The sequence below is a fragment of the Lichenostomus cassidix genome, chromosome 6, assembly GCF_008360975.1.
Source record: "Lichenostomus cassidix isolate B80296 chromosome 6, HeHo_3.0, whole genome shotgun sequence".
Lineage (NCBI taxonomy): Eukaryota > Metazoa > Chordata > Aves > Passeriformes > Meliphagidae > Lichenostomus > Lichenostomus cassidix.
The window spans coordinates 13,815,845-13,837,301 of record NC_139487.1 but is presented as its reverse complement, the minus strand read 5'-3'; the positions used below and the strand labels follow the sequence as shown (position 1 = coordinate 13,837,301).

Below are 21,457 nucleotides of genomic sequence, written 5' to 3'. Positions count from 1 at the left end.
TGAGTCTGGAACTTGGCTAGAGAATGCACTTACAAGAAGGAGTGGTGGGAAGTATTTCAAGGGCTGGTAGATCTTTTAATTTGTCTTTGCTTACTTGAAGGCCTTTTTGTTTACACAGTTAGTCAGCTGACTTAAAAAATACATGTCACACAAGCCTGGTGTGATTCCCATTTGGAAAAAAAACCAAGCTGCATTTTGGCTTATGCATGTTATCATTCATCGAAGTTCTAAGAAAAAAAATAAGTATTCTTAAAAGCTGAGAGGCAGTTGAATAAATCTGGGCTGCAATTTAAGGGACTTCTAAAGCCTGACTCTCCTGATAGTTAAAAACTGCTACACAAAAGGGGAACTGGAAGAACTAATTTCCCTGGCTGGTATTTGACACCCATGGTCTGGATTATAAATGCAGGACTAGGGAGGCACTGGTCCTTTATTTTCCAACTAATTATTTGCACTTGTTTTATTTTCCAGAGACAAAAATGTGGATGATAAGAGTAAATATGAATACCTTCCATGTTTAAACTTCTTCACAATAGCTGCACTTCTGATGTTGTTTTGATTGCAAAAATCTCCCTATGACTCTCAAGCAAAGAATGAACTAATGGATTAAGACCTGGATAACAATAGACCTCAAAAATAGTTATCAAAGGAAATAATCATGGAACAGCTGTGTTTTCAGAGGTATTCTGCAAGAGGCCTGATGGCATTAGACATTTCCAATAATGATCTAAAAAGCATAAAATCATTGCTGATTTGCAGATGGAATTTGTCAATGCTGGGAGGACCAGTACAAATACCAATTAAGTCAGAGGAAAAAGTCTAAAAGAAGCCAAGAGTGGTTGGAAACGTAAAGAGCAAATAAAAGGCTTCAAGCCAAACTTGTCAAAGCACAGCTAATTTGACTTGGGGAGGAAAATTGGACATTCAAATACTGAATAGACTAGAAAGATTTCCAGACGTTGTTCAGAAAAAAATATGTAGAGGTGTGTGTATGTATGTGTATGTCTATAAATATATATTTGTCTGGGACAACCATAACTCAGAGGTTTTGGTTTCTTCATTACCATGGAGGGAGAAGGTTTTCCTCTAGTCAACCTTATTGTGACTACTGCAATCTGTTTGCTCTTTGACTTGTAATTACCAGAAAACCCTTGAGGAATTTCTAGAGGAGAAAGAATAAATTTAAGAGGCTGGATACCTGAAAAGCAAAGGGTTACAGAAGCTATAGCAATTTATAATCTTTTTGGTTTACCTAAGTTGCATGACTGGCTTAGTGTGGTGTGAAAGTGTTATGCTTAGTCACATTCCTTCTTTTCCTGAGATATCTTTACACCTGTGGGTTTGAGGGCAGCTAGGAGAGGAAACTTTCGGGTTAATACCCTCTGGGTAGGTATTGTATACCTTCTTAATAGCCCAATGCCTAGTAACAGTGTTCTATAGAGCTGAATCTGGTTGGAAGTATGTTGAGATAGGAGCTGAGTTCTCAGCTTAAGAATTATCTGTTCAAGGTGGTTAGGAAGTGGTTAAAGACAGAAATGTTTAGGCTGAATTTTGGGATGAAGTAGGTGATAGTGAAATTATTTTGGGGAGCTGCCTTATAAGGTAGCTTATAAGGGACTAGTATTGCTTGAGACTGATCAAGCTTAAATTTAAAAATTTTAGATCATGTTCACAAGAGAAGCAACCCTGTTGGTTTTCTGAAAGCTGAGTTAGATGGAGACCATTTATAAAATGGTATTTTCTTATTGTTTTGTCATCTAGATGTGAGAATTGGCTTTATATTTCAACTCAGTGGAAACCTCTCTTCCCCAAGCAGAGCTGAAGGTTTATGGCAGGCGTTTCCATCAGTGTGTTTTAGTTGCAGAGCTGTTGCCAGAATGCTCACACAGAAAACAGCAGAGCCTAAGGGTGCACTTCTACAGCTGGTGTCATTTGACATAAATCTTGCTGCTGAAAGAGAAAAGGCTCTTGTCCTTGTCTCTAGCCTTGTTCTTTTTATTCTGCGATAACTTCCAGCTTGCCTAACTTGAAAGTCAACACCAGCCCAAGCGAGAGAACAGAGGAGGGTAAGGGTAAAAGTCACTTTGATGAAAGTTATTGGGGGAGAATAGGGGGGAAATCTTCACTACAACACAAGGAGAGGCACAAAACCAACCCTGTACTCTGAAACACTGCTGCATTAGCACTACAAATTAAGAAATGAGTTAAGGGAAAAAGTGTGAGAGACCAGATGGAAGAGAACAGAGTCGGCTAAGTGCACACTGAACAAATTCATCTGCTCCCATCATCTCATGCATTCACTGCCCCCAAATGTGGAAAATGCTGGAAAGATCTCTTTCCCAGCCTGCTCTTTGGGCTCCTTGTCCCTCTGTCCCTAGTGCTGCACTGGCTGTTCACACTTCAGGGTCACTGCTGTCACTGTTCTGTTGGTGCTTTGCCACCACCAGCAATGCCACAACTCTGTCTCGTTATGGCTCTTGTCTGAACCCTTTGGGGCCCATATTTGTCCATTCCAGCTTGGGAAGAGCTTTCAGGGAGGATCTGCAGAGACACTTCACTGTCTTCCTTCAAACTTCCTTTCAAATTCCCTTTTTGATGCCAACACGGGGATTCAGTATGAGGAGACAAGTGTCCATCAATCTGACCCATGCCATCCCATGCTCCTTTGTGACCTTCATCCAGCTGAATGCTACATCTCTTGTGACCAAAAAGTAACCCTTACAGGATGGCTGAATGATCTACAGGCTGGGACTTGAAGCTTCGAGCAAAACTTTTATATTTCTTAAGTAGAAGTTAAAGGCTCTTAGTTTGCTTTGTGTTCTCCCCTTTGTTTCTGATCTTCCTAAGAATCTTGGCCCTGATTATAAATCATGCTGAATGCCAGATTGTTCTTGACAGAGAGGATGCAAAGAAAATGGACCTATTTTTACAAAGGAATGAGATTTAGTTTGTTTTTTCATTAACTGTCTGCAATCTTTCAGCCAAAGCTCAAACCATCCCTGGCCTTTGAGCTCTGTGTGCTGACTGGAAAAGGTGAGTCAGCAGCTCAGGACTCAGAAACCACTTCAGCTACTCAGCTGGTTCTCAGCACTGTCACAATCTGCTCACAGGGCTCCCAAGACAGTGGAGAGGCAAGAACGGCTGGTGCAGCTGCTGTGGTTTCTAACGTTCACCAGAAATGACAGTGCAGCTGGGGGCAGGGGATGCAGCAGCATCTCCACCTTGCTCCTCAGGCTTGGCAAGAAGGAGTAGACTCCTCCAAATTGAGGGATGGAGGGAATTTGGGGTCCCCTCAGTATAGGAAATGGGATTGAGACATCCAGAGTGTGTGGCAGAGCCCAGGGAGCAGGCATGCAGCAGGAGGAAAGGTGGAGCTCCTATGTGAAGGGTGGGTTTGGGGGTGGGTAGTGGAGTGGGATTTGTTCCTCTGCTGAAAACTGTCCCTCCCTGCTACCTGCTCTTTGCCAGAATGCAAGTGGGCAGCTCTTGCCAGGGAGAACATCTGCTCTTCACCACAATCAGCCCCAAGCTGCTGGCTCCAGCTTCTTTTGGGAAATGCTCTGGAAATCTGCAATTTTGTCTTGAATTGAATGTGCCAAATAAGTTGATCTAAAGCCTCTATATATTTAGCTTCACTTCACTGAAATAATACAGGAAGTTTAGTGGTTGACAGCTTTGTTTGAGACAACAGTAAACACGAAAACAGCGGAAACCAAAAAGAACTTTATTCTGGTAAAGCCAGTGGTCAGGCTCTTGTTTACAATATTTAGAAATACTGCTGTGACCAAAACCATGAAAGCCACACAGAAAAGAAGAAAAGAGTGTTCCAGCAGTGTTCTTTAGAATTTATTCTGTAATTAGCTAGTGAATTAGGACCACGTTTGAAAGGTGGAACTATGGAATAAGACAGAGTTAGGATAGTCCCTTTTTGTGGCAAAGCAAACAGAGCAGTTAAGCAAACTGTGAAGCTAAACCTCTGCACTTTATCATAAAAACAGTGGTTTACAATAGAACCTGGCCCCATGCTATGAACTCCTTGCTAAAGACAGTAATTTCACAGTTGCTTTTTAGGTTACAAAGCATTTCTCAGCTACAGAGACTAGTAATTTCTCTACCAATTTAGGAATCTTCAGTGCTGTGGCCACTTGGCACCTAAGAATGTTAACTGAATCACATAGGTCTTGCTGGCAATAGATGTCCTTCTGTAAACAGGGATTTGGAGATCTTCTTCTGCCCCTTTACTTCTCAGGAGACTGTAATCATGAGTTTACACATCTCATGAACTTTTGGTGCAGTGTAGCACTTAGTCTTTACTTCACTGGCACCTTTATAATGTGGCAATGAATTCTTTTAACTCTGCTGATTACTTCTTCCTCTGTCCCTGAAGTTAATCTTCAGGAGGGAGGCACAGGGAATGCCTTTATTCCTCCATGGGATTCTGCTGCATGTGTTTTTCTTTTCCAGCATGTTTCTTCTAACCTAAATGACATTTTCAATTTTTATCCCCTGTTTTTAAAGTTGTAACAGAACTGCATAAAAATTGTAGCATGAGTCATGTGTGTACTTTACTAGACCACTAATCTCCTAATTGTTGTTAGTCTGGCAGAACATCAGAGAATATATCAAAATGATGGAAGATGAACATAAGAGTAGTTGTAGCCAAAGTGTGCTGCTCTTTCCCTGGACCTTGGGAACTCTTCCTCTCTGCAGGACAGATTGTGCTGCAACTCCTGGTCCATGAGAGCTACCAGACAAGTGGATGAGGTGATCCACAGGACAGAGCACCGGGATATCTGCTGCTCTCTTACACTTTTTCATCAGCTGGGGAAATATGGCTAAAGGTGCTGAGCTCTGTTAACTCCTTGGCAATGTATAGGTGCAAAGCACTGTGTCAGATTTAAGCATTATGATTTTACTAGGGAAAGACTGACAAAAGTATGATGGGGGGCTCCAGCATTACCTGTTTTGTATTGGTTTCCCATGTGATGTGGGCAGACAGCACTGCTGAAAGCTGGAGTCAGCTGTGAAAGCCACAGAGTCAAGGGGAGCCTGGTAATATTGGGGAAGTAGTGAGAGAGTCCTGGCTTTGCTTGGTGTCTGTGTGCTGGGAGAAGGCTGGACTCACAAGACTGTGACATGAGAAAATGTGTGTGCACAAAAGCCTCCTTGTGGGTGTTGCAGCTCTGCTCTGGAATAACTGGAGCTATCCTGTTTCACAGGAGCTTTATGGGAGAAGCTGAAGTTAAGGCCAGCCTTGCCCTGCAAGCCTGGATATAGGAATGGTACCAGGTCTCCACTGCACTGGTGACAAAGGTCTCACCCTGTCCTGTCACAGGGAGCTGCTCGGCATGTGACAGGCTGAAAACAGCTCCAGCTCTAACAATGTTGGTGAGATTTTGGTTGTAAACTATTTTAAATCCTCTGTGGTGAGTCTGGTAGTGACACTCAGGGACAGGCTTCATTGTTCCCCTCCAGGATTCTGATCAGCATCCTCTAACTTACCAAAGACTGGCTCTGCTGCTGCTCCTGGGTGTGCTGTGCCACTTGGCACCTAATTCCAAGCAGATCTGGCTACATCTGAGCAGCAGAGCTGCATGCTTACCACAGCAGCCCTAAAAACTACTTTCTCTGCTGTTGTCATAACCTAACCAAACCAAGGACACCTTTTTCCAGCTGCAAGGATAGCCTGTGAAAAGAAGCTCCTAGCACACCATGCATAAGGTGGGCATGCAGCTGGAGGAGCAGAAATACTGCAGCTGGCCTGGAGGAAATGTGAATGGAAGTGTGTGTGTGAGAGAGGAGTAGAAGATGCAACAGATCATGGGGTAAAACAATGGTCTGTGTCGACAACCAAGGACCAAGTAAGTGGCTGCACTAAAACTGGGTAAGTGCTGAAAAATGTGTTTGCGACAAGCCCAGCCGCCTGCACCCTGATAAGCCTCACATGGATGGCTTGGCAGGAAAAGGCCTGGGTGCTGATAAAGCCGCTGTGCAGACACGTCCTTGGGGAACAAAACTGCTCAAATAACAGACGGGTCACAGTAAACTCACAGCATAGCCTCTGTGCAAATTGTCCTCCTCCTCTCCCAGCAAGAAGACAGACAGTGGGAGCTAAGGTACCCAAAATGAGGGGGGAGGAAAGGCACTGAGCAGCCACCTGTCCTAGACAAAAGGGATTTCCAGGCAAAAGGATCACACTGTGATAACAATTAACTCTTGAAGACGGCGCAAGACCTGCTCAAGAATTTGTAGCTTGTCACTGAACAGGAACCCAAGAGGTGCAGTGAGGATTTGGCATCTGGCAACCTTGGTCTCATCTCAGACGGGATCCTGCCTGAGCACTGGGTGAGCTTAGTGCCTGTGAGTATGGGGGGAGTGAGCATGGGTGAGAAAATGGGACCAAAACCATTTTTCAAAACAAACATCATCTTCCTGTTTCATAAGGTCATGCTCTGTTGCTGCATTAATTTGCTGTATCACAGCTACACTAAAAACTTCTCCATTCTTAAAAAAAGCTTTCACATCTTTTTTCATTTATAATTGGTAGGACCATCAGAGTTTAAGAAGCTTTTGTTTTGGTGTGATCAATGGCGCAAAAATCTAATCAGGTCCAAACTGAGCTGTAAGAGGTTCTAAGGGCTGGAAAATACTGGATAAAAATATCAGACAAAACAGGAGGGCAAAGAAAGTTCTCAGATGCTTTCAGTGATGTAAAGCACAAAATTGAAACTACTCACAAGCACTTTGACTTCACCATTCCCACCCAAAGTAAGTTGACTTCCAACATGCCTGCGTAAGGGATGAGCAGGTCATGGCCCAGGAAGAGACCTACTGCTGAGAGTCATCTGAACAACACTGCTGCAGGAGCCCAGCCAGTTTATAAATGGATTTTAAGGCTGGGGTTCCCACATCGTGTCTGAGGAGACAGCTCCAACGAGTTACTGTACAGCTCCGATTTCTCCTTCAGCTGCTAGCCTTCATTTCTGTATTTCACATCTCTTTAAGCAAGCCCCAGCTCTTTGGGAGCAAATCCTGCTTTCAGTTAGTGTTGTTGTCCTTTCAAGAATCTAAAGTTTGAGTTATTTTTCTTTTGTTTGTCTTTTTCTGAGTTTCATTGTTTCCTGTGTAAGATGGTGGTTTCCATAGATACCTTGAACATTATTTATGTCTCCTTCCTGGACATACAGTTCTTCACAATGAATTACAGAGCAATTTGCCACTTCTGCTTGAGGCCTTGGTTCCTTCATCCATATCACAGCTATACTGAGCATTTTAACACTGTTGTTCTAGCATGTCATCTTGATAAGCTGCCTTGCTCTCCTTACACGGCTTTCAATTACATGACGGAACTTCTGTCCAGCCAGTTTTAAATTAAAAAATGGTACATTGAGTGTCTATTTTAGGATTTTGCACTGATAATTGTTGGAAACTTTAGCTCAGCTTTTCTCTGCTATGGGTAACTGTTAAACAGAACAGTGTTTTGTTATTTTTGTTCTCCTCCCCCCCCCCCCTTGAGAAATGTTATCAAAGGACAAAGTCTGGCAAAGTATTCAGGATTGGTGTTCCCCTAAATGAGTGCTCAGATAGCAATGACGTTGTTCTTTCAGACAGCTCTAGCGTGAGTTTTCTCTCTTTATCCTGTCTCCACCTTGTCCCAGAGGAAAGCACACGTCCTGGATTGCTGAGGTAGATGCCAATGCCAGTCACTGCTTGGTATTTAGTGTTGAGAAACTTGAGCACTATCAGTCCTCCCAAATCCTAACAGAAACAAAGAAACATGGTGTAAGTTGGTGCTTTCTCGGGTCTATTCTGCCCTTATCAGGCTATTCAATGCACAAGTGGGGCTGTTCTGCTGATTCAGCATCACAAGAAGTGATGCCAGGGCAGCTCCAGGCCACACTTAAGGAATTACAAAGGAGACCATAAGAGTCACAGGTTTTCTCTTTAGCTGATTTATAAATGGTTTTGTTTTCTTTCTTGGTCATTTGTCCCAGAGCTGTTAATAAATAACCTTTTCAATGTCCCTGCTCCTGCAGGAGATGTGAGGAAAATATGTGCTCATGTGAACTTGCTGCAAGCTCTGCAGCTGGACTGGAGATCCTGTGGCTGGAAGTTGTGTTCCAGCTTGAGCTTGGGACCTCCCATCCCAAGTCAGAGGGAGAATGGTGCTGAAAGAGGCTGGGAAACACAGTGGCCTCAGGGAAGCAGCAGACCCGTAGCTCTTTTTTGCATGGACCCAGGGTTTCTGGGCAGTCCTGCTGCTTTGGGGCTGTGCTCATCTTAACAGAGCCAGCTGAGGGCTCTTTTCCATGCTGTAGATTTATCCCCTTTGCTGTTGCCACCATGCCACAAGGTTGTTGCTTCCTCAGCAGAAGTGATCTCTGTTCTGTTGGCTTTTGACAGGGGCTAATGTTGATTTCTCTGTTCCAGTAAGCATCTTTGTACTCACAGAGCATGGAGGGAGTGCTACAGAGGGGCATGGGACTTCCCAGCTTGTACCTCCTTGCTGGGAATGGAGAGCAGCTGGTGCCCTGCCTGGGGGTGATGCAGTGAGAAGTCAGAGCTGTGATGTCCCTGTGCCAGGCCCAGTCCTGGTGCAGTCTGCACGGATAACTGGGGCTCTTCAGCCCCCCAGAGGTGATGGTGCTTCGATGCTCCTGCAGCAGCCTGGTGTACACAACATGCACAGAGGGGACAGAAGGGTGGGCTGCTGTGACTGTCCCCCTGTACCTGTGCTGCCTTAGCCAAAATATTTCATGTCTGTATGTTGAAATATTTGAGGCAAGAATAGTGGGTGGAGGGGGAAGGAAGAATAATGGAGACATACAAAGGCCAAACTATGGCTTGATTATAAATGGGTTTCTTTTCCTGAGCCTAATTCTCCTCTCAGGATTCACTGCACATCCCAGTAATAAGTATTCTGAACTTTAGAGATTCATAGCATCCTGTGCCAGCCCATTCACCCAGATAAACTCCTCTGCTGTTTTGTTACACATCAGTATGAGGCTCCAGCCTTTTCAAAGTGCTCTTCTGACCATGAAAATTTAGATTCATATTTACCTTATTACCTTTGTAACTTCCAAGTAGTATTTCTTCTCTTACGCTCAGGAACTTTGTCAAGGCCTGTGCCCTGCAATAGCCTTTGATCCTATGTTCCTTCCCATTGGTTGTCACTAAAAATACCACAGGGTGATTTGTTTCCTGCAATTTGAAATGGAAATTGTAGCAGCATGAGGAACAGAGAATTATATTCATGCCAAATATCATGAACTGAATTCTCCTCATGGTTTGTGGGAATCCTAGTTATTAAAGCTGACCTCTGAGAAATCAGTATATTTTTCCACAAGGCCTGGACAGTGGATGTGCTCCTCAGCAAGAGAAAGGAACTATTCCAGCTGTTCCTTGTCCTGTGCTCTGCAATGAGGAATGGCAATAGCAGTGCTGACAGCTGGAGGTAATGGGGTGAGTTGGGAAGTGTTTAATCAGAGTGCTATCTTTTATATGCATGCAGCCCTAACCCTGGCCTGCTGAAAGGAGGCAGCAGGGCTGCTGCCCTGCCTGAATAGCGGGGGCCTTTGCTTCATCTGCTGGGATTAGTTGCAAAGGGAAGGTGCCTGCAGTGTTCTCTGCTGCAAATGGGTGCTATGCATGTTAAGGGATGAAAAACTCACCGGGTACCTTGTAGGGCTGAGGTATGCTCCTCTGAGAGATCAAATACCTGTGCTGGAAATCACACTATGAAGGGGTGGCATAGCCTGGATATTGTGCAAAAGGCAAAATCCCAGGTACAGTTAAGTTATGCACTCAAGTAGGACTGCTGTGCAATGGGCATCATCCCTAGGGGCTTTGCCAGTGGCTCTGCTGATGCTGCACCCGCTTGGAACAGTGTTTGTGTGACTGAGATCAGTCTCCAATGGTTTTTGGTCCAGAATGGGAAGTGAAACTTCAGGAGATAAGCTGGTTGCTTTGCTGTGCAGAAATCCTCAGGCAGCACAGGCAGTGGCTCTGCTTGCTGACATGTGGCACTTCAGGCAGATGTGCTGTTTATTTTGGAAAGCAAGGAAGTGAGCCCCTGAAAGCAGTAATGTTGCTCAACACTCAGGGTGATCCCAGGAATCTACAGTTCAGAGAAAAACATCCTTGAGGTGTGGTGAAAGGCTTGGCAGCCCCTTCAAGGCAGGAAAGGTTGTCAGTAGAGAGGGCATACAGGAAACTGGTGGCTGCTGGGGATTTTCGTGTTTTGGGTTTTGACACCACTGGGTGTCAAGGCATGCTGGATGCTGAGCGTGCTGTGGGTGATGGGGGGGTTGGATCTGTTCTCTCTGCAGTCATTCTCTCTCAGACCCTCCTGTGGGGCGTAACAGCATTTACAATGCTCAGGACTTTTTGTTCTGCAGGAAGTTTCTGAACTTGCTGGCCCAACGTGAGTGTTAGAGAAGGGGAGTGGTTGTTCTGGAGGCTGTTTCCTCTCTTTTTCATGATAAATTGTGTGTGGGTGGTTGGTGGGACACAGGGAAGGGTGGGTTGGTGGTGTGACTCACACATCACCCATCTTCCAGTATAAGCAGTGGTCCTGCTGTCTTTAGCAGCAACAATAGCTAAATAGTTGTACACAATAGCTGCCTGGGGCTGAACTGGGAGCAAGGGACCAAAGCAGGGGAAAGCAGCTGCCCATCACCAGCTGGGATGCTGGAGACAGAGAAGGGCATGGCTGTCTATACAGGGATGAGAAACGCTGATATGATGGTGGATTTTAGTGAGACAAGGCAATTTTTCAAAGCTGAGGGTGACCATCTCACAGTTTGCAATGCATTACTTCCAGCTCAAGAGAAATGTACATTGGCCCCAGTCTCGACAGAAAAAGAGTTTTCAGAGTTTTGAATTATTATAAAAGTAATCCACACTTATTGTCTGTCAACAGTGTCTAGTAGCCCTCAAAAGAAGTAACATCTCAAAATGAAGAATATTTGAGCTGAATCAGCAGAGTATTTAAAATGTGGAAATAGAAATACTAATAAGAAGCAGCCCATTCACTTCTTATTTTATTCCAAAAAAGCCATAATCCAACTGTTGAAAGTTATGTTAATTTGAAAAATAGTAAATTCTCTTAAAGATGAAAATTCAGAGGCAAAAGAGGAAGATAAAATTACTGCAAATTTAAAGTTACAAAGTGTAAAAGGTAGTAAAAAGAAGCATATGGAAAAAATCATGGCCAGAGAGTTAAAAAGAGCAAAGAATGTAAGAATCTTGAACACAAGAGAAAGCCTGGGCAGCACCATTGGGCCTTTGCAAGTCAGTGTATTGTACTATCAATAATGACCAAGCTGAAAAAGTGTCTGCTTGATGCATCTTTTTTTTTTTTTTTTCCTCAGAAAGACAAACAAATGCCTTCACATCATGTGATAGTCATGTATATTCAAGCAATAATTTAGTTGGTAAATCAGGGAGGAGGGGAAGCCCCTTTGAACTCACCAGATATTTTCTGATGAAAATTCAATCTTTGTGGGTGATGGCAATAAATTTTTTCCAGTTAAAATATAGCTTTGATGGCTGGTAGCAAATTAATACCAAAGGTTTCCTGACAGGAAACTGATGTAGCTGATAACAGTTTTCTCTTTCTCTTCTGATTTGTAAAACCTCTTTGATGTGAGAATGCTAAAGAAATGAGTATGAGTACAAGTAGGATACAGGCTTAGAAGTCCAGCAAACACTATATAAATGTGAAAAATAACTGCCTAAAGGTCACTCTGTCAGCAGCATCCTGCCACTTGCTGGTTGTATTTAAGAATATTGAGTGTCTGTGTCTGACTGCTGCGATGTAAGCCAGAAAAATATCTTCCTGTAGAGAGACTAATGAGCAGGCCTTGGGAAAACTTGGTGGGGCTAGGGTATAACACCAGGGAGATGGGCTGTGAGGCCAAGGGGCAAGGGGGTGTGAGTGCCTTGCAGAGAGCCAGGGAGGCTGAGCACTGTCCCCAGCACTGCCCCATGGAAAGGTCTCTGACAGGGAACCTGCTTTGGGCACAGGTGAATGGGGCACTAGTTGGTGTGGCAATCTGGGTTGCTGGGGCTCATGCCCAAAACCCCTGGATATCACCTCTCTAGCAGTAAATCTGTGCTGCAGGGACATTGGGGTTGCCCAAGCACAAAGCCCCTCTGTGCTGTGGGCAGCTGTGGAAGGGAGAGAATGGCCTGTGTGCTGCCCATTCCTTTGTATCCATCGCTTGCTGCCATTGCTCAGGTTTTGCTGCCTCTAGCACCAGCCAGCTCTCCAGGATTTCCATGTGCTTTTCTTTTTTTCCAGGAAAACAGGGCTCATTCAATGTGTCCTGTGCAATTTCCCAGAGATGCATCCCAGCCACAACAGCTAAAGCAGCAAAAGGATGAGGTTCTCCCACAGGGAGCAGTGCTGTACACATGGATAGCATATAGCAGGGTGGTTGCCATGGCTGAATTATGTCCAAATGAAACCTGGAGCTTTGTGGGGCAAATGAGAGAGCACATTTATATGGCTGCATCTGTATCCCACAGGGAGAACATGTGCACTGCACTGGCCTTTGCTGACAGCATAGCTTATGAGAGCATTGCCATTTTTTGCTGACTCCCTGCCTTCTGAACCAAGGAAACAGAACTGGGAGAAAGTCCAGGAGCTGCAACAGCTCTGCAACAGCTCTGCAATGGGATCAGCTGCAACAGCACTGGCAGACAGAAATGTCATTTGTCTGAAGACAACGAGTTTCCCTTGCTCTTCTTTTTTCCCAACTTAAAAATCCAATTTTGTCAATCTTTCCTCATAGGTCAAGTTTTTAGGCTTGTGATCTTTCTTGTTCTCATCTGGAGTTTCTCCAAGGGGTCTACATCTTTCCTGAAAGGCAGTGTCCAAAATTGGTCATAGAACCTCACAGGAGGATTTACCAGCTTTAGATGGAGGGAAAGATTAATATAAACTGCTATAGCTGCAATAATGTTTTCTCTGGAAGAGCTACTTAGCAGATTGCTCACCACACTGTCTTTGGGTGATGGCTCTTATCTAACTGTTGTATTTGCTCTCGTCCTTAAGTGAGATAGATGTTTCCACCAGGCTCTTCCTATTTGTCAAATTCATTTTCAATTCCAGTGCTATGTGTCAGTGTGCTTTGCTCCCAGCTTGGTGTTATCTCAGATACAGGCACACTCCTTATCTTCCAGTTCACTAATGCATAGGTCTGTGTGCACATGGGACAGTTCAAGCAGCCAAGCTGTATAGCCTAAATTCATAGGAGTCTGTGGGTTTTGAGACATGTAGGGCTGTGTGATTTCAGTATCAAATGTCTCTGAGAGACAGCATCCAAAAAACCCATTATATTGTTTGGATTATCAGTTTCACCGACACTTCAATGTTTGTACTTCAGCACTTACCAGTATTTCATCTGGAAAAATATGGCCAAGAAATGTGTATTTATTATTCTACACAGCACTCCAGGGAGAGGCAGAGAACACACCAGTATTTAGGTCACAATCTTTGCCATATGAATAATTAAACTTGGACTAGAGTCTCCCACACTGCTTCATGTAACAGTTGTAAAAAGTGATGTGAAATACTGATCTGGAGCTTGAATTCTAATTTCAACATGATGAGTGCCTTGCCCTGATATTTTGAAATAAACCCCATTAAACCAAAGCCACTGACTTACTGTATATGTGCTTGTATGTAAATTCTAAGACAAACCTGAGCCTCTTGACAGCCTAAGAAAAGGCTTTTACCACATGCTGGCCTGAAACAGGTGGTTTACATTACTTTGCAGCAAAGTCTTCCTAGGTAACTTGGATACGAGCATGTTTAAATGAAAAAGGCAGATGAAGAATGAGTAAGAAGTCAGTTTGGGACAGGTAAAATTTCATAAAAGGGTTGATAAATGATGAAATATGGCTCTTCTGAGTGTTTATGCACTCATGTTTGGTTGTGGTGAGTCTGAAGACAGGAGTGCCTTTTGGGCAATGTGCATCAAATCCTGATGCAAGCTCAGCAACTTCACAGAGTAATCAGTGAGTTTTTCAGGGAATTGAGCCTGAAAAACTGCATGAGTACTGAAATCTCATTTTCACTCACCAGGAGGATGATATGTGTGTCCCCTCTCCATGTTGAACACCAGTACTGATTGCTCCCATGCCCTTTCCCTGCCAGCACTGCCAATAGAGCTCCACAAACACGAACTCCTGCAGTCAGAAAATGTGCACAGACTGCACTGCCAGAGCCCCTCTCTCCTGCATGGGTTTGCTGGGATTGCATGAGAAGTGCTGGGCTGACTTAGCACTGCCTGTGAATTTGTGACCACATTTCTGAGGTAGTGCAGGTCACCACCTCACTTCATTTAGGCAGGGACTGTATCATCTCCTGTGGAATGGGTTCGTTATTGTGCAAGGCCAGTCTTGCAGCTCTGGTCTGAATGCTCAAGAAAAGTATAAGCAAGTAATTCTACAAGCAGAGAAGTGATGCTGGACTCTTCAGGTGGGTGGAAAAGGCTGGAAAAGACAAAAATCCAGAAAGGATCTTTTTTTACAAACTGACAAAGAGAATAAATTCCTGCAGGATTGAGCATTGCAGAAGTTATGTGATAAAAGTGGAAGACAGGCAGAGGGAATAGACTGGCAATAAATAAATTAGGGTTGAAAATGGGAACATTTCTGACCATACAGGGTAGTGCTGAGAGGATAAACGTGATGGTGGGAACTGTCTCTGTCAGTGTGGCACTTGTGCAGTGGAAGAGGAATGGCCTCTTGTGATCCTTCCTGGACCGAGCATGAGCATCCAAAGGAAAGATCAAACATCAGCTTTATCTGTTATGCAAAGCCAGAGCTTACAAAAATATTTGTATTTTTTAGAGATTATGGATCCCAGTAAGATTGTCTGAACCACGTAGGGCTTTGGTCTATGCACACCAGCTTTTCTGTTTGACATTCCTAATGTCAGTCCTTAAACGAGCCTTAATCTCTCCTTACTGCATGTCTAAAAGCAGCTGATTGCCTGATTCCTTTTAACTTTTGTGACTAAGTCTTGTTTGGTGAGAAGAGAGTTGAGGGTGGGCAGCCTTGGCCATGAGTGACATCTCCTGGCACAGAGAGCTGTCTGTGATTTAGGGTAGTGCTGGCTGGAGGGGACATTTCCTATTTGTTTTGAGCTCTGGAAGACACGAGAGTCAAATCTGCTTCCTTGCCTTCACACAGAGCTGCCTCCCACGCTGGTGGGATCCTTCCTGGTGATTCAATAGGAGCAACAGGGTTTCCACAGCAAAATTGCTGCTACCTGGAGTGACTGACATCCTTCTTAGTTCTCTGTCTTGGAGACAGAAAGGATGTTGGACCCGTTTATGTTTTGGGGGCATCACTGGATTGAACCAGTGGTAGGTAGCCTCACAAAAAAGCAAAGAGACCAAAATTGAAAACAGACAGACATGCCTGAGCAGCTGGGCTGTGCTCCAACATCTGGAGAGTGCTCAATGCCCATGCAGCTGGGCAGGGCTCCAGCACCAAGTGGCTCTGAGCTCTGAGAGAAGAAAAGCAGCATCATTTCTATGCCTGCTTATGGCCCTACGGGATGTTTTTGTCACTGCACACAGTGGGCAGTATGAGGGAAAGAGTAGAGATCTGTCTCTGTTTGGATTCTGACTGGGCACAGAGACAGAAGATTGTGTCTGTTTTATCTTTAGCTGGGGAAAACTGCTAGTGGAAGGAAAATCCTGTGGCCTGGCAATCAGTCAAGTACTGCTCCACTTGGTGGACACTGAGGAGTGTTTGCATGGCATTGAGCAGTGTGAATGTGAAATTCAAAGGAGCTGGAGGAAGCTGGAATAAGTTAATTCTTTAGCCCCTCAGAACCTGCAATTATAAGTAGACCTGATGGAGGTAACCAAGTACACAGAAAAGGGAACTTATTGAAATACCTCACCTTTCTGAACAAATGGCAAGTCAATTTTAATTACATTGAATTCTTTAGATGGATTTGCAGTGTTGTTTTTTGGTTTGGCTTTTGTTTGAATTTTTTTAAGTATACCTGTTTTTTTTAAACAAGTCTGTCAAGTATTCAAGTCTGTACACTTTGAGTGCTCTTTGGAAGGTTATTACTTCATTACACTACCTTATGGATTATGCTTATCAACTTGTACCTTTCCTTGTATGAAACATTTCAATAAAATGCTCCTTGGTAACATTAGCGTTCACATAGATGGATGGTCTAGTATGGGATACAGCAATGAAGTCGCCTATCTGCAAACACCAGAGTCCTGAAAAGTTCTCATGATACTGAAGTAAAATTCAGGCAAAAGTCATACTCAGGGTTAAGAATATAATGTGTCTTGGCAAAAAAAATTACTAATTTCAGGCTACAGGTGGGATGCAGAAAATTATCATTATGCCTCTGCCTACAGACAAGGGATTTCTAGCTGATAATTGGGATGGTCCATTACAGTGAGAAAAGTGTTCCTGCTTTGCTGCCAGTGCTGGTGCTTTCAGAGTGTGGCAGCTGAAAAGATACAGCAGGCTGACAACACCCATCACAACAGGAAATCTGAAAATCTTAGAACTTGAGCAAAGTCATACATCCTTCATTCCTATGACAGCAAACACTAATAAATCCTTTCATGGTTGCCTCTAGGCAAGATCTCAGGGTAAGGGTGGCAATAATTACGTGGATGTGCTGTGCAACTGACAGCAGCAGTTTCAGTTTTCAAGCACACTAATTTCATATCTGTACTGTGCAGCCAATTTGACATTATAGCATATTTTTTATTCATTTTTCTAGGGTTAAAATAATTTTTGTTCAATAGACATGCTCAGTGCTGTCATAACCTGAGCCAACAATTCTCTCCAATAAGAAAGACGGTCTCCCAGCTGTCATGCTCTGCTGTTTCTAATCATTTCAAGCCCTGAGTTCTGGGGCGGTTTTGAATAAAGTTGGATAAAATACATTCTTACTTCCTACTGTCTGGTATGCGCACTAGACTATTTTTTTAAGCTGCGTTCTTGGCGATATTGGCAAGCATGCTGAGCCTCTAACAGGCACTCACAAAATGCGAGCGTCACAAGCTTCCAAATTTCACAGTTACCCTCGGCAGATTTACACGTGAGAGGGAGCAGAGCTCCGGGTTAGTGTTACATTCCCAACGCGCCTGTCTGCGGCATCTTCAAAGCAAGCTCTTCTGGCACTTTCAGGTTCCATTTGCTCTAAGAAGGTGTTATTTTTCTACAGTTAGAGATTTCCAGAGGTGCCTTGCTTCTTTTCACTTGGGTTAACTTCTGAAAATAACTTGAGGATTTGGGGTCATTTGTAAGGTCAGGTAACACCATATAGTTATGGAATCTGGGACCCCCTCTGACATAAAACCAGAGCAGTTAGAAGCTGACCCTGAACAGAACTTAAAGGCTTTTCATATCTGCATGCACGACATGAAGTGCCAGGATGGATTTGGAGCATTGATCCAGATGTGGAGGTCTGGAGACCTCTGGAACCCAAGTTCTGGCATGCAGATGCAGAGCAGGTTCAGTCACCTTCTCAGAGCATGACAATAGATGGTGTGGTTGCCTGCACTAAGGTACTGCCATCCTGAATGACCTGTAATGTACTTCTAGACATCTCCTGGAGTATTTGTGTATAAGGAAAAGAGAAGCCAGTTTTCATGCAAGTCAGATGATCAGTGCTTTTGAGTATGGAGTATCACTGTTGGTAGAAAGTGATTTCATGTCACAGTGGGAACAAGTATGTCCCCTAGAGCTATTTGTTTTAAGTGTTGAATTTATATCAAAGTTATTAATCTGGAAAATACAGATACCCTTTCTAGAACTCCATGTAGGAAGATGGTATTTCATTAAACAGTTGCAAAACTGGCCAAGTCTGAGTTGTGAAATGAGATTTTGACTGTGGGATACATGAAGAATTATCCAAAGCAGGAAAATGTGAAAGACAGCATCATGCTAGCCACTGACAGATGCAGGTATATATTTATTGGTTCTGAAAGCTCAAATGACATATTGGTTGTGAGTGACTTTCATCAGCCATAAGTGGCCTTTTATACAGAATTCTATTGCTAACCATGGATATTAAGCCACAAAAATCTTAATTTGTTATATAGGTTATCCCAAATATGCCTGTAGCATTTAAGTAATTAGAGTGGTATAAGTTCTGCAAAGTGTGTGATTTATAACCATATTGTGCCAATTGTGCAAACACAGGCCATTCATAACCTGATGGGCAAAGGCAGAGGCTTCCTAGTGGAAAGGGACTGCAGTAACTTGCCAAAAGAATGCTTTTGGGGTGTGAGGTAAGATGGGCTAATGGGATATTAACTTCCTTTTTCTGCTCTAGTCACAGGTATCAAACCAAAGATGTCCTCGACAAGAACGATTCTACTCATCCTGGGATTCCTCTCTATTTTGGCTGTAATTGCTTTAATTGCTGTAGCAGTGACCCAAAACAAGCCACTTCCGAAGAATATTAAGGTATTACAAACTGGTATCCTCAGAGGAAAACAAGCCAGGGAGTTAGGGGTTCATAGTGCCCAAGAACATATTGCAGCCCTTTCTGGGTCTGGCTAACCTCTTTTTCTGGCTCCATGCACCTCAACATCTTGTTTTACATCGTTGTGATAAAACCAGTGATGCCTTCACAGGGAATGTTCTCTTTGAAACCAACTTTGTGGTTTCTCTGTTCCTGTATCGTTTGACTGAAGTTTTGCACTGAAGCTCTGCTGAGAAGAGCAATGACACACATTCCCAGAGCTGCCAGACAGACAGGCTGTGTGTGTCTGGTGCTGTGTGTGGAGGCCAGCACACTCTGGGTCTGGTCTGGGGACTCAGGTGTGACAGCAGTTCTCTTCTGCCCACAGTATGGGATCGTGCTGGATGCAGGATCGTCCCACACCAACCTCTACGTGTATGAGTGGCCAGCAGAGAAGGAGAATGACACTGGGGTGGTGAAGCAGGTGGAGGTGTGTAAAGTTGAAGGTAAGAGGAGAAAAAGGAGCTGTGGAAGGGGTGTGGGGTGGAGAAGAAACAATGTAATAAAAGGGTGGGGAGGAGAAATCTAGAGGAAGAGGCCAGTAGTAGGAACAGTGTTACATCTGTGATTTAATGTATATCCCACATCTTCCTATGGGAAGCTGTATATCCCTGACCTTCCAGGGGACGAAAGTAGATCCACGTTTTCCTGTTTCTAGGATGTTTGGAAGTAACTGTTTTCTGCAAAGAGCTACACCAAAGAATGTTCTTACATAAAGTGTCTGCATGCACTCTTGCTGAAGTGCTGCTGAAGGCAGTGAGAGGGGAGAGCATGGTTTGCTCTTTTTCAAGGCCTCTGTGCATGCTATTGCACTGGGCTTGTGGCTCAAGGTTGCTCAACTTATGAGTGTCATGGTTTATTTTTTTATTCCATTTAATTGTTGTGTAGATACTGTATGGTTTAGGAAGGCATAAGGGAAGCCCAGGGGTGCTCACAACAAGGAAGACCAGCACAGACCATCATGGATTGCTGCATTCTGAGGGGATCAGAGGTGTTGTCAGACCTGCCTGGGCCCTTTTCAGGCCTCTGAAGTGCAGAGGAGAGCCTTCTTGTTATCAAGCTGCTGCAATAGCTGCTCTGCACTGCAGCATCCCACAGCACAAGCAGCATGCTAAGCATGCAGCACCCTGGAGCAAATGAGGCTTCACAGCTGCCATGCAGGCACTGGTCCTGGGCAGCCCAGGGACCCAGGGAACACATGGCAGAGAGGGACAATGATTCTTTTCCTTGGGTTAGCATAAGAGGCAGTAGCTGCAAAACACCCAGTGTTGTAGAGTGAGTGTAAAGTACATAAACAAATGACAGCATCTGCCCCCAGAGGAGCCAGCATAGAAGGGTCAGGGATTTTCAGGCACAGATCCAGGGTACACCCAGGAAGATTCAGAGAAGAGAGACTGCAGATGTTCAGGGCATGCTAAAGAAATGGTTTGTTTCAGCCCTGATTGCTAGTTCATAGCCTGCTTGATGGAGAAAGGGTGGCAGATGCTGGGCACTCTGATCACCCGCCCAGTGCGTTGGGCTCAGTCGGTGCTCTAGGATTTCTAAAGCTCCTCAGGAATGGGGTGGTTGACTCTGACACTGCTGCCTGCTGCTCATGGCAGCATTCTGGGGTTACGCTAGAGTCTGAATAACAAAGTGTCTTTACTTCTTGCAGGCCCTGGGATCTCAGGTTACTCCCATGCCACAGAGAAGGCAGGTCCCTCTCTGGCAAAGTGCCTACAACGAGCAAAAGAGGTGATTCCCTCAGCACAGCACAAAGAGACACCCGTCTACCTCGGAGCAACTGCTGGCATGAGGCTTCTCAGGTACTGCAGGGTTTGTCCCCTCCTCCTGCAGCACTGCACCTGGGACAGCCATGGATGGGCAGTGGGAGCCTCTTGGGAAAAGTCCTTGGACATACTGCCAGCTCACACTGTGCCCAGACCCCCTCTCTGCTGCTGACCTCTCTGAGCCCCAAGTCCCCTGGGCTTTTCCCTCACTTGCCCACTCACACCAACCCTTCATCATCTTCTGCATCTACATGCAGCACAGAGACACCAGCAGATCAGCAGTGCCCAAGCTGATGCCTAGACAACCCCCACAACAAAGGGATGCTCAAACATCCCCACAGGCTGGTATTAGGCCTAATCCAGGACTTTTGAGCCCAACCATGTTGCAACTCCCCACAGAGGTCTGTCAGAGCCAAGGTAAATTTATAATCACATCCTCCTTTAATTACAGTATGTGATTTTCATGATGGCACCCCAGACCTCTTGCCTGGCTAGCACAAGGAACTGATCTTAGGTATATATCACTTGGGAAATCTTCCTGGGGATACCTTCTGGATTTCTTCTCTAATGGTGACAGTAAAGAGTGAGAGGAATCCCCACAGTGCAATTCCTGTCAGGATACATGCTACAGAACAAGAGTTCTGGTCTCTGCTCCAAGTACCTACCACTCTCAGCTGCAGGGTCTGTAAGTGTCAGAGCTGGTGGCAGTTGTGCTGTCAAGGTGTGACAGAGAGAGGCATGGCCAGTTAGAGCTGGATGACCCATATGAAGGACCATTCTCTTATAATTCATACTTGGTGGGGAGCTGCAGCCTGCCTACTCAGAATAAAGCACATAGACTACCAAGAGCTGTCAGCCAGAGTCACTCCATCCTTTCTTCCACTCATCCAGGTTGCAGAATGAAAGTGCAGCTGACAAAGTCTTGTCTTCAGTAGAAAACACACTACGCTTGGCTCCCTTCAGCTTCCAGGGTGCCAGGATCATCACTGGTCAGGAAGAAGGAGCCTATGGATGGATCACCATTAACTACCTTCTGGGCAATTTCAAGCAGGTAGTATTTCAATGGCAAGTACATTTGAATCATTGGCTTGCAGCACTTTGTCAGTCATGCCTTGCAAGAAGGTGTCACAGGCACTATTTTCCCTTGTAAGCCATTCAC

At 44.5% G+C, this 21,457-nt stretch overlaps 1 protein-coding gene across 5 annotated transcripts in view; it reads left to right on the top strand.

The window, feature by feature from the left end:
- Positions 1-21,457, top strand: part of ENTPD1 (ectonucleoside triphosphate diphosphohydrolase 1) — a 33,601-nt gene that overhangs the window by 4,469 nt on the left and 7,675 nt on the right. For 3 of the 5 annotated variants that reach the window (XM_085065125.1, XM_085065128.1, XM_085065126.1), the window contains 4 exons: positions 18,338-18,471; positions 18,858-18,975; positions 20,184-20,334; positions 21,190-21,349. In XM_085065125.1, coding sequence (XP_084921251.1) covers positions 18,338-18,471; positions 18,858-18,975; positions 20,184-20,334; positions 21,190-21,349 — 563 coding nt within the window. Of the gene's footprint in view, positions 1-5,940; positions 6,361-9,328; positions 9,463-18,337; positions 18,472-18,857; positions 18,976-20,183; positions 20,335-21,189; positions 21,350-21,457 lie in introns of those variants that run through there. The other 2 variants (XM_085065127.1, XM_085065129.1) reach the window with 2 other exon arrangements.